Genomic DNA, 12,664 nt, shown 5'->3' with positions numbered 1-12,664 from the left:
AATGGGGACTTTTTCTAGACCTTGGAAGGAAGAAGCACACAGGCCCAGGGTGCTTTGGGGGAGCAACAGCTGATGTTTATTGGGGACCAGTCTATGCCAGGTCTTGGGGGCCTTGGCCCCCGCACTTCTTGCCTCAGCTTCATTCGTCGCTGTTGAACTCTGAGGACAGACCCTGTAGCAGGGGCAGGGACATGGAGTGCCCGTCGGGGTCCCCAGGGCCCCCACCCTGAGCTCCTGGTGGGGGGCTGCGGGGACTGAAGAGCCAGTTGTCTGCTAGGGTTGGGGATAGTCACAGTTTGACTCGTGTCCTCATCTTCCTCCCTAGTCCCTCCCTCTGGTCCTCTGTGCTGCCCCTGTAGCCTTACCATGGCCATTTTTCTACTTTACCCTCCCTTTGCTCCCTCAGTCCATCCCTTCACCAGGGTCCTATACACATTCTAGGATTCTGAACCCATTCCTGGGTTATGTTCCCTATGCCCTTGCCCTCCATTTGTCTGTCCTATCCCTCTTCTTCATTCCCCTAGCAGTACCTGAAAGCACATAGGGGCCCCTCCGGAAGGGGTTTCGGCCCTTGTAGGAGAATCTGGTGGGTCTGCCTTCTGGCCCTTCTTGGGGAGGTGGTATAGGTGGGGCTGGGACAGGTGGAGACTCATCAGCAACTTCAGGGATATCAGTAGGTGCTGATGTTGTGGCCAGAGTTGATATGATGCTAAGGCTAGGTCTAACCCAGCAGGCCCCATGAGGCAATGGGTCTTTAGTCAGAGACTTCTGTGGTCCCAGCACACCCTTGGGCTGCAGTGAAAACTTGAGGCAGGAGAAGGCAACAGGCAGTGACTGCTGTAAACGGAGGAGCTGGGGCTCGTGGGCTGTAGGTAACAGCCCTAGCTGTAGCCAGGTGCAGGAGAAGACCTGGTAGATGACATAGATGCTGTGGGTGCTTCGGAGCCAGGGAAGAGTTGGCTGTAGGCTCACCTGCCCTGGTGGCAGCAGCAGGAAGGCAACCTTCTTGTGCAGGCCCCCCATGTGTAGGTGGATCCGGCAGGGCTGCCCTTCCAGCACCCGTGTTTCTTCATAGGTTATCTCAGCGCGGCCATTTGGTGAGTATTCCTGAGTGCAGTGGGCAAAGACACCCTCACACCCTGCCTCTTCTAGAAGATTTGGTAGCAGCCCTACTGATTTCAATGCCCTTCGGCCCTGCCGACCAGGCAAAACCAGGCGGGTGCGGGCTGGATGGGACTGTTTCACTAGCACGCCCAGTAGGTCATAGCAGGCTGCAGCAGACAGGAAAGGTACTGCCACTACACTGGACCCAAAGCGTTCCTCGATGACCTGCAGGTGGCAGTTTATAAGTCAGGGAATGAGTTAAAGTCAGAAGGTTAACTTGTGTTGTCTAAATTGGCCTTCCCACCATTGTTCACTAAAATCCATCTGTACAATAGGCCTAGACTTATTCTTATCTCCCCATTCCTTCCTATAGCAAAACCTTGAACATCTTATTTTGTGCCTGATTATGCTAGATACTAGGATACATGAAAGAGTGGGACTTTATCCTTGTCCTAATGTAGCTCAGTGTAATGGAGGAGACAAGTGTAGACAGTAAGTAGTTAGCTAAGTAAATTAATAGCAGGGTGTGAAGAGGACAAGGGATTTAACAGCCTTTGTCTTTGATAGAAAGAGGACCAAAGAAGGTTTCTAGGTGGAAGTACTTGAACTTTGGAGGAGTTAAACAAATTGGACAGTGGTCACTCCTGGTAGAAAGGACAACCAGTAAAAAAACCCTGAACCTTTAAATCATGGCACATGCAGCAACACATTTCATGTGGCTTGCATGTAAGGCAAAAAAAAGGGAAAGACACAGGAGCAAAGCTATGAAAGAAAAGCCTTGTGTGTGCCCTTTCTAAGGGACTGGGATTTTGACCTGAGGCCAGTGGGAAGCCACTTGTAGGCCCTGGGTAGAAGAGACAGGATCAGGAAGATGTTTTAGAAGGCCGATTTTTAATGAGCACAAAATAAGTGATTTAACACTTGCAATTATATAAGCAAAACATGAGTCCCTGGACTAAAATAATGGGAAGGATTGAGTTACAGAATTGGGAGAACTTGGTCTCTTAATGGGTGTGGAAAAGAAAAAAGGAATTGTCAAGGGTCATGCCTAGCGGATTGGTTACATGGGTAATATTAGCAAAGAATGGGTACATAGAAATAGGTTTATAATATAAGTTCTTTGTCTCTGACTGTGACAGTTACCTATTAGTGTATTTTCTACCCCAGCTGCACTGCAAAGGAGAGATCTTTTAGTGAATTTGAGGCCTGATCTTCATATTGTTCCAGTATGCACTTAGGTTACCAGTTCCTTAGGTTTGTCCTTTGTTCCTTGTTTCTTTTTGGGGTTTGTGTGCTTGGTATAACCAGTTCTGGAGAGTAGCTGGGAAGCCTGTAGAATCCGCTTTAGTAATTGTATGTGCTTAGCAGTTTTAATTTTGACCCATTCAGAATTTCATTGGCTGAGCCTGATGGCTCTGAGTTATGCTAGAGAATAAGGATACCCTGAGATTCCTCCTTTGGTTCTTCATGTTTGTGCCCATGATTGAAGTGATCTGCTCTTTCCCCAAACCTCTCATGTCTGTGCTCCTACATCACATCCCCCCAGTGGTCCCCTAAAACTGTTCTGCATTTTTTGTGACATGAAGCTGTCTTTGAAATGCTGCCCTGTAGTATTGAAAGAAAGAAAGATGATTCAAGGTGCCCTTTACTGCTCCAACTTCTTCATTGAGGTATTGTAGTGAGGATTCCTTTCTTCTGTAGTGGAAGACCCCATTTACTTTCATTAAAATTCTAATTAGTCTAGTCTAGGCCCGAACTTCAGCACTATTGAAATCGGTGACTAATTCTTGGGAAGACCTTTTTGCTCTCCTGTGTTTTGCCTCCCAGGGCTCTGTGTTGGCATCTTCCTAAGAAATGGCAGTTAAATGCCATCCAGGCTGCTTTGAGTCTGGTGGATGCTGGTTTAAGATGGTGATTTCAACTTGGGAAGGCACATTTTTCTTTTTCCTCTCCTGGATTTTGCATGCTCTGCTGTTAATTAGTATGTTGTTCATCTACCCATCCATTGGCTAATTCATTGAGGTATTTATTTTGTATCTTTTATGTGTCAGTTGCTACTGCTACTATTTTGGGCTTCCTGCCTCTTCCAGGTCCCATTTTGTCACTTCCTCTTTAGCCTCCTTACTTTACCTACCTTATCTTTGATGAGGGCCCAAGTGGCATCTGCTTCATCCAGTGTTAGCATGTGTGGAGTACTGACCAGCATGGTGGGGGATGGGAGGGATTGTGCAGGGTTGTGGCTGCTGCAGGAACCCCAAGCTCCCCAGGGAGGCAAGTCCCCTGACCTGGGCTGTGACTTACTGCAGCATGAGGTCACAGAGGTCCTGCTAGGTGATGGAGTCTTGGGTACAGAGTCTCATTGTGGCCTGAGGTCCATACCACCCCCCCTTTTTTCCTTTCCCCTCTTTGTTTTCCTTTGCCCCTTCATTTTTCCTTTCCTGCCCTGGCCTGTCCTTTCTTTTTTCTTCTTCCTCTCTCCCCATTTTTCTCTTTTCTTACATAGTCTTGCTCAGTATAGGAGGCTGGCCTCCAACCTGTGATCATCCTGCCTCAGTCTGGGAGTGGATCATGTTCCTGTATTATCCCTGCTCTTGGGGAGGAAAATGCAGCATATTCTCTCCATCTCTGTGTCTTTCTGTCTCTTCCCATCTTTAGTTCAACCATGGGTACATTTACACACATGTAGGCAAAACTCATACACATAAAATAAGAATAAATTTAAAAAATATAAAAATTCCTACAGTTTGTGATGTAAAAAAGACACTGATGAAAGCAGTGATTCTCAATTTTGCCTACACTTTGGAATTACTGGGAGACATCACACTTACCGATCTGTCTTCTATTCTCAGAGATTCTGATTTAATTCGTATGGGGTGTGCTTGGGAATCATAACTTCTAAAAGTTCCTAGTTTGAAACCAATTATTAATGAGTGGGCTCTAAATGCAGTGGAAAGCAGGTGTGTGTGGGAGGGTGCCATGCTGAGCACTGACTGTGGAGAGTAAGAGCTAACTGGGATAATGTTTCCTTAGTAACTGGCAGGTTTTCAGGAAGCCAGAATTACCCAGGTACAATGAGGAGGGCTTTCTTCATGCTCTACTCCCTGCTCCAGGCTGACCTATGTGTAGTAGTTTCTCTTCTACTCGATCATCAGTTTTCTTGCCATGTGTCTTTGATCTCTTACCTAGTATTTTTCTGGAGAAAAATGACTTCAGAAAAGAACTCTAGAACCTTTTTAGTGGCCATTTTCCTACTCCGTATCTTGTCTTTCTGGAGTCTTTCTGAGGTCCTCTAGAGGTCTCCTTTGTGCCTAGGAAGGCTTCTGTGTGCAGGGGGTGTCCTCTTCGAGCCTGACCCGGGCTGAAGAACTGTCCTGCAAACCTGGCTATCATCTGAGTCATGTGAGTGTGCACACAGAAGGGTTCTACAGTGATGGAAAGAGTGTTAGCAGAAAAATTCCTGCAAGGAAATGTAATTGGTCTCAGGGAAAGGCAAGTCTCCTCAGATAGTGCTTAGTGTGCATGGGCGCCAGGTCTTTGAGCAAATGTTTGATGGTGGGGCTTGGTTCTGTTTCCAGGAGAGGAGTTAATGTCAAATATTTGTTGGGCTCTTCTGTGCTGTGGTCTGTGCCAGAAACTGAATGTATTATTTTAGGCAATCCTTTTAGGAACCTTTTGTTTTTGTTTTCTTTGGTTGTTTGAGACAGGACCTCACTGTGTAGGCCAGGATGGCCTTGAACTCACTGTGTAGCTACAGGCTGGCATAGGACTCACAGCAGTCCTCCTGCTTCAGCCTCTTGAATGCTGGAATTACAAGTGTGCACCCCTGTTCCAGCTTTTTTTAGGAACCTTTTTGCAGTAGGCATTATTGCTTCATTTTACGGTGAAGAAAAGGTTCAGAAAAGTTGATTAGCCTAAGGCATGCAGTTAGTCCAAGATTCAAATCTAAGCCTGCTGGATTCCAGCTTTAACCATTAAATAATAGTTTCTTTTAGGTAAAGAAAGAAGTCATTGTGTTCCCTTGGCTCTCTTTAGTGTGTGGTGGGACAGATGCATTTGGTTTAGTGAGAGGGAAGTGGGCAAGATGAGAGAGAAGGCACAGCAGGCCAGTTGAGAAATCTTGTTTCTTAAGGCAACTGAAACCAAGTTCCTTGGGTCTGTTTAGCAGCCCTTTTACCCCTGCTCCCGCTTTTGGTATTAGGGATCTAACCTAGGCCTTGTGCATATTAGGCAAGTTATCTTTTTATTTTGTTTGTGTTTTAAAAATATTTTGTTTTTGAGGCAGTGTATGACTATGTAGCACAGGCTGGCCTCCCTCTTGTGATGCCCCCTGCCTTTGGAGTGCTACACTTACAGGTGTACACATTATACCTGTCTTAGCACATTTTTCATTCTGGTCAACAAGGAAAGGTTGCATAGTATAGTGTAATTCAGACCTCCGTTCTCTAGAAAGGAATTCTGATGAGGACAGTTGAGGTGGAATGAGAGAGCGACACATGGGATGGCAGGCAGAGCCATGCACCTCTGCACTTCTGCAATGCACAGACAGTGAAGTGCCCGGGACGCAGAGGAGAGAATGAATGATGCATGTGTAGATGGCCAGGGGTGTCTAGGATGAGAAGAAGGTGGGTGAGACTGGTGCAGGGCTAGGCTGCTGGTCAGACAGGAAGTGGAGATCTCTTAGACTTTCTGCTAATGGACATGGGTTCAGAGAAGAAGTTGGTTCTGAGAAACTCCTCAGAAGCCTCTATCTTCTGCCTTTTCTTACTTTCTGATTATCATGATTTTCTAGTCTCCCTGAATTCTAGAATGTTCTACCTTAACATTAAGTAAGTCTGTCTTCCTTTTTGCTCAGAGTCTGAGACTGAAAGATACTGAAGGAAAACACATGGCAACTGAGACCTGGATGGAGTTGGTGAGCCAAAGGGTTGGGCTGTTTGAGCCCTATCTTCCGGGGATTTGCTTCCAGTATGGCACTCTTCTGGTCTATCCTTGGGAATATGGCACCAAGTGCCTGCAGGATATCAAAGGGTGACCTTGAAAGAGATTGGAACAAACAGATGGGCTATTTATCCAGGGAACATGAGATTCTCTGCATGACTCTCTCAGACTCTATAAGATAGTGTTGACAGTAAACACTTTAGAGTGATAAAGAGTCCTAACAAGTTTCAACTTGTTTCAGGCTAATTATTCAAATTCTTGACTCTTTATTTTAAATTTTGGGATAGATATGGATTAGAACTGAGAGTTTTTCAGATTATCAAAGGGACTATATCATATACTAAGAAATATCTTCAGTTGGGGTTCAGGGCAGGGCCCTGTAATCAATCACATCAACATTTGCTTAGTTAAGTATATGAATATTTACACTAAACGAGATAAAGGCTATATATAGTATCATAATAGTTGAGGTTAGGGTTTGGGCCAAAGTTATGAAAAAAAACCTTGTTTTTTCAAAGATAGTTTATTTTGAAATTATAGGTAATGGATTGTGGGCATATAACTAATTCTCAGGTTAAGAGTGAGAAGGAGCTGGCAGAGTTCTCTGATCGTGGTCTGTGGTAGGTATGTGTGTCCTCAGTTCAGCAGAACACAGAGTCCAAGGTGGTAGAGTTTTGGCCTGAAGAAAAGAACATTCTCAACACACAGCTTGGAACAAGCTATCTTGGGAACTGTGCACAAGAGTTGAAGGTGCCTTAGAACAGTCTTCCTGTGCTGGGAGGGTGACACAATTCATTGCTCGTGAACATTGGTTGCACATGAGTTCCTTTTTCATGTTTCAGAGGGGAAAATGGTGTGTGTGTATGTATGTGTGACATGGGATTATCACACAGGAATTTCTTTATATTTCTTTATAATGTAATAAATATCTTACTGCATACATGTTTGTTGACATTGCAATTATTTTCTCAGATTTACTAAGGGGAAATCTCTAAGAGAAGGCTATAGACATCTTAAAGAACTTGTGATCCATAAAATTACAAATGTGCATTTGGCTTTTGTGTAGATGCTCAGGATCCAAACTGAGGGCTTCATCTCCAGCTCCAGGATTAGTATTTTTTTCCACAAAATCATGGTGTGGTGGGCTTTTAAATTCACAGCTGTATGAAAAAAAAAATAGTTTTTTATTTTATTTTTTTTTATTGAGCTTTTAAAATTTCATATACTTCCCACTCACATCCAGACCCCTCCCCCATCCATGCCTTCTGCCCCACCAAAGCCTATGCAGTCTGCCATACATGCTGAGTCCTATTCATTCAGGTGTTTGTACCCAAATGTCCTTCAGTGTAAATGCGTCCCTATATGAAAAAATGAGTTTTGAGAACAACTGAACTCACACATGGGTCGACTAGATAGTCTCTTTACCCATTTGGGTTCAGTGTGGTGTTACTTCCTCCATTTATAAGGGTCAAATGAGCCCCTGTTTAGCCCTGGAAATGACATTGTCTGCACTTCTGTGTGGTGTCCCACGATGCTTGTCCAACTAGCTGAGCTTTGGGGTGGGTTGCTGTTGCTTCAGGTCTCTGTGGCTAACACCAAGACTTGTGGTTATGGCAGTTTCCTTAGCTTGAGTTTGTCTCTGCGCAGGCTACAGTTTTTCTGACCCTACAACTATGACTCCTTGCCTCATCTTGAATTCCATGCTGGTGCAAGAGAGTTATAGTGTTCCTTCCATGCTGCAGTCTTAGCTGAAAATGAATCTCCCCTTGGGCAACACCATACCACTTCCTGTTTAATATATCTGTGCTTAGGCAGCTACGGCAGTGTGAAATGCTAACATTTCATCATTACACCAGCATCATACGCTTTTAGTGACATTGGGCAGGACAGCTAACAGGGCTACATTCTTGACGGAGGGTACACAAAAGGGCAGGTTGACAAGTGATACAACGACTCAACCCTAAGCAAGCAGTGAAATAGTGATCTTTGCATCAGTTTTTTTCATTTGTACCCCTGAGTCCTGAAGTGTAGGCCCAGGGAAAGAAGTTCTAGTTATTTGGAGGACTTTGTTGGGATTGAGGGAAGGAGGAATAGCAATTATGTACAAGACCAAGAGGATTCTCGTCTTCAATTCTATATTCTGGCCACATTGGCCTTACAAGGCATACTTTCCAGTCTTAGAATGTGGAGGATAAGCCTGTATAACTCCTTGAGGACAGGCTGAAAACAGAATCTGGCTCCAGGTACAAAGAGGGTTGTGACCCCAGACAAGTCCCTAACCATTTGATGCCTAAGGCAGTGTTACCCAAATTTGGGATCTACAGAGAAGCACAGTGAGAATTGGGTTGAAATGATGGGTTGGGGACAGGAAAGGGAGACTTTTTATCAGGTAGGCAAGATCTTACAAACTCATTCCTTCATCTCATTTTCCCTGCATGACAGCGTGCAGCCCTCTGCCTCAGCCTCCTCCCAAGCAGGACACAAGGCTAGCCCAAAGTCTACAAATGCCAGTGGTGTGCACAGTACAGACTTCACAGCAAATACTTGTTATCACAGTTCTTTGCAGACATGGAAAAAATACAACTCACACCACCAGACTCCAAGCTGTGTTCCAAGTCACACCCCCCTTCACCCCAAGTTCCCATTGTCTTCACTGTTCACTAAAACTGCTTTTTTCTGAATGTGAACATTTCAGTGAGTCGGTCCCTGATCTGCTTTGTGCGGATCCCATAGATGAGAGGGTTGAGGGCAGGTGGAAGCAGCAAATAGATGTTGGAGAGAAGGATGTGCAAGGGCTTTGGCACAGTGTGATGCCCGAAGCCGTGTGTGAGGTAGGAGAAGAGACCAGGCACATAGAAAGCCAGGATGATGCAGATGTGAGAAGTGCACGTACCGAAGGCCTTGGCCCGGGCCTCCTGGGTGGGTAACTGAAGCACAGCATAAGCAATGAGCCCATAGGAACCAGCGATGCCTAGAATATCCACAGCAGACACAGCCAGGGAAAGGGCCAGCCCATATAAGTTGTTGGCCTGTGTGTTCCCCACCACCAGCTCTACGACTGCCATGTGTGCACAGTAGGCATGGCGGATGATCTTGTCATGGAAGTGCTCAAATCGTGCCACCAGCAGAGGGAAAGGCACCACAAGAGCCACAGCTTTCAGTGCCAGTGCCAAGACTGTAGCCCACACGGGCCTTAGTAACCAAGAGAGAATAGTGCAGGGGATGCCCCACTGCCACAGCACGATCACAGGCCATGGCCAAAAGCACACCAGATTCCACAACGGTCAATGCATGTACAAAGAACATCTGGACCAGGCAGGCAGCATGCTGCACAGGTCGGGGCCCTAGCCACAGTATAGCCAGCAACCCTGGGGCTGTCGACGTGGCTAAGCCCAGGTCTGTGGCTGCCAGTGTGGCCAGGAGTAGAAACATGGGCTGGTGCAGCGTAGAATCTATCTTCACCACTGTCAGAAGTGCTCCATTTCCCAATGGGCCAACAGATACATGGGCCCAAACACCAGCGTCAGCCAGGCCTGGGCATCCCCCAAACCTGGGATGCCAGTCAGTATGAAGAAAGTTGGGTGCAGGAAGGTGGAGTTGGGCTTCAGGATTTCTCCCATCCTGTAGAGGATGAAGTATAGGGCTTATTGGCATTGTTCCTGATGGGAGAATGGCAGAAGGAGAGGTCCTGGGGATGTCACTGTAGTACCAACCCATCCACGGTGTATGTAGAGGTTTGGTAAAGGACAAGTAATATTACAGGAGCATAGTGTTTGCTTTGGTGGGGGCAGGGTTGGATGAATAATTAAGGTCACAACCCTAGCTATGATGGAAGAATTCTTTGTTCCTCAGAATCCCTAAGTGTTGCAGAGAGTTCGGCAGTGGTGGTGAGAAAGAGTTGTGGACGTGGGTGTCTGCTGCGCTGGCTGGGGCAGTTCATCCTCCCTTATGAGATTAGAGGGTAGAGCCCAGATGAATGCTTTCTCTGTCAGGGTGAATCATTCTTAGTCTCAGTATATGGGGAGAAAGCTGGTGTGTGGGGAGGACCCTGTCATTGACTATATCTTTGGGAAGGACCTCTGAATTCAGTGTTCTCTGTTCTGTGATAGGGGTAGACACAGTGATCTTAAGTGTTTACTAGAATGAACATTTTGGGCACCAACTGTCCAGGAAGCAAGGAGGCAGAACAGAAGAAAAGGGAGAAGCTATTATGGGGGCACAAATGGGATTTGGAGTGAAGCAGGTGCCTGGGGTGATGGGAAAATTTGGTGGGTTTATGGGGTGCTTACATTATTTTGGATTTGATGCTGATGTAGAAATCTCAAAGATCAGGTGGAAAGTTGAAGTTGGGAGTAGGGAGCCGCAGAGAAAGAGAAGCTTCATTCTTCTGGATCCAGAAGGGGGTTCTGCTAGAGTCTTGTTCTTGGGGTACCACGAAGAGCAGGCAGCGGAGGGAGGAAATGGCAGAAGATCCAGAGAAGTAATCACGTGAAGACGAAACACCTCTGATGGAGGAGGCGGGGAAGTAGACGGAGTCCCATTCAGAATCTGGCCTCAGCAGAAGCTGCGGTGTGGAGCAAGGAAGAAAGCAGCAGCAGAGCGCCGAGTGCTGGCAGCCTCTTTGCCTTAACCAGTGCCTCTGGAGCCTTTTATGTGACTGTTCTGCCTGCATCCCTCAGGGCCCTATTCCTCCCACCTGAGCCACAGTAACTTTCCTGTGCTGCCTCTTTGCTCAGTGATCGTAGACAGCAAATTCAGTAAGTAGGCAGAGAAGAGGACAAGCAAGGGAAGACAGGTGGAAAGATCTGGGAAAGAGGAGCACTTCCACCAGTCCTTGCTGATCCTTATAAGTTGGCAAGACTGCAAAATTCTTTAATAGCATCTACCCCAGTCTATGGTAATGGCTGTCTCTCACTTCCCACTGGAGTAGAAGAGTTCCTGGCATTGCTTTTCATTAATCACGTAAACTTCACCGCTTCACATTTTCTGCATGCAGTTGGCTATGAATAAGTATTTATTACTTTCAACTGTAGGGCAGAGCTACTAGCCCACTAGCCTAGGAGGACAAGTACAGCTATTACCCAGTACAGTTTTAGGAGTGTTACATGCCCATGGAGAAAGTGTTATTTTTTATCAACCATAAGACTACTGAGTGTAAGTCTTTCTCTTTAAAATGACCACAACTCTGAAAAATCACAATAAAAATTACTGGGCTTATAAGAAAATGGGAGTAGGGCTATAGCATCCCCAAACAGCAGTGACACATGAAAAAAAGAAAACCTAATAAAAATGGTAGGATTGGGGGCTAGGGAGGGTGCTTAGCAGATAAAGTATTTGCCACACAAACATGAAGACGGGAGTTTGGATTCTCAGCACCCATGTAAAAGCCAGAGGTGTGTGGTGGCCCACCTGTAATCACAGCACTTGGGAGGCAGACACGGGATCCCTGGAGCAAGCTGGCTAGCCTAGAGTAGCTGGAATTGGTGGATTCAAGATTCGGCAAGAGACCCTGTGTTAGTAAATAAATGGAGATCAAGGAAGACCCTGGATGTCAACCTCTAACCCTCATAAGTATGTGCACACAACACAACACAAACACACACACACATACATGCAGACACACACAAAGTGGTAGAATTGTTTTAGACATTAAATGGCTAGAAAGTATGCAAATACTAAATATGGTATACACCTTGAGAAAGAACTTGAGTTTCCCCGATAGCCATGCATGTTGGAAACAGGTTGTGAATTGCTGTGAAGGAGGCTTGTCTAAATTGACTGAAGTTATTTCATAAATGAAAAGCTGAGGTAGTGGACAGATGTTTGAGGTTGTGTACATACTGAGGTTTCCTACTCAGGTTCACTCGGGTGGGTTTTCTGTATTTACCTAGTTTCTAAAAAATGCAATCCCAGCCAGGGGCGGTAGCACATGCCTGCTTTTGATTCCAGCCCTTGGGAGACAGAGGCACGGATCTCTGAGAGGTTGAGGCAAGTCTGGTATACATAGTTCCAGGCCAGCTGGGTCTACAGGAAGATCCTGTATTAAAAAACCAATCAACCAAACAAAAAAAGGACTCCCATGTAGGCACAAAATTCACACTGCTCAGTTCCCTAATTTATCAGTTGTGTTTGAACAAATTTGCATTTCAGAATCAGCGCCATGGCAGAATTGATTGAACCTCTTTGTTCCTGACACCATGCCCTACTTGGGGATGGTGCAATGGCAATAGCAGGTTGCTGTTGCCCTCACGGAGTTTATAATCTCATGGACATGGTGTTATAAACAGTTGTTGGAGGGCTACACCTTAACTCATGTCAGTACTCGATAACACAGCAGCACAGAAAAAGAAGCTTCTTTTTCTTCCTAGAGAGCTCATCACAATCATTGAATCATAGTGTTCAGTAATGGTCCCAAGCCCTAACCACTAAACAGTTTTTTAAGGTGAGTGTGAATCTTTCCCCTGTTTTACCACAAACAAAGAAACAAAGAAACAAACAAACACCTAAAGCATAAGATTAAATAATCTGTTTGTGGTCACACAGCCTGTAAACAGCAAAGCTATCATGCTAACTCAAAAGAATTTGCCTCCAGCATGCTTGCTCTTTGCCATTATTTTTTTGC

General features: G+C 45.7%; 2 protein-coding genes across 2 annotated transcripts; both read right to left on the bottom strand.

The window, feature by feature from the left end:
* Positions 1-53: 53 nt before the first annotated feature.
* Positions 54-6,973, bottom strand: CUNH11orf42 (chromosome unknown C11orf42 homolog). Its single transcript, XM_008837375.3, has 3 exons — positions 3,239-6,973; positions 531-1,329; positions 54-270 (listed from the first exon to the last, which is right to left on the bottom strand). Exons 1-3 carry the CDS (start codon positions 3,308-3,310, stop codon positions 140-142), a joined length of 1,002 nt encoding a protein of 333 aa, XP_008835597.1. The 5' UTR covers positions 3,311-6,973; the 3' UTR covers positions 54-139.
* Positions 6,974-8,702: 1,729 nt separating this feature from the next.
* LOC103737589 (olfactory receptor 52W1) lies at positions 8,703-9,662 on the bottom strand. Its single transcript, XM_008837415.1, is given in 3 exon segments — positions 8,703-9,216; positions 9,218-9,533; positions 9,536-9,662. Coding segments are annotated over 3 exon segments (957 nt in total).
* Between the last annotated feature and the right edge of the window lie 3,002 nt (positions 9,663-12,664).

Source organism: Nannospalax galili, unplaced genomic scaffold (genome assembly GCF_000622305.1).
Source record: "Nannospalax galili isolate Female #2095 unplaced genomic scaffold, S.galili_v1.0 scaffold398, whole genome shotgun sequence".
Lineage (NCBI taxonomy): Eukaryota > Metazoa > Chordata > Mammalia > Rodentia > Spalacidae > Nannospalax > Nannospalax galili.
This window is presented reverse-complemented; position numbering and strand designations above follow the sequence as displayed.

Excerpts from the sequence above, each read along its gene's own strand:
- CUNH11orf42 (XM_008837375.3), bottom strand. The coding sequence starts at position 3,310 with ATGCTGGTCAGTACTCCACACATGCTAACACTGGATGAAGCAGATGCC. Across the intron at positions 1,330-3,238 it reads GGGCCCTCATCAAAGATAAG|GTCATCGAGGAACGCTTTGG; the intron begins GTAGGTAAAGTA and ends TGCCACCTGCAG. Across the intron at positions 271-530 it reads GGGCCCCTATGTGCTTTCAG|ACAACTGGCTCTTCAGTCCC; the intron begins GTACTGCTAGGG and ends CAACCCTAGCAG.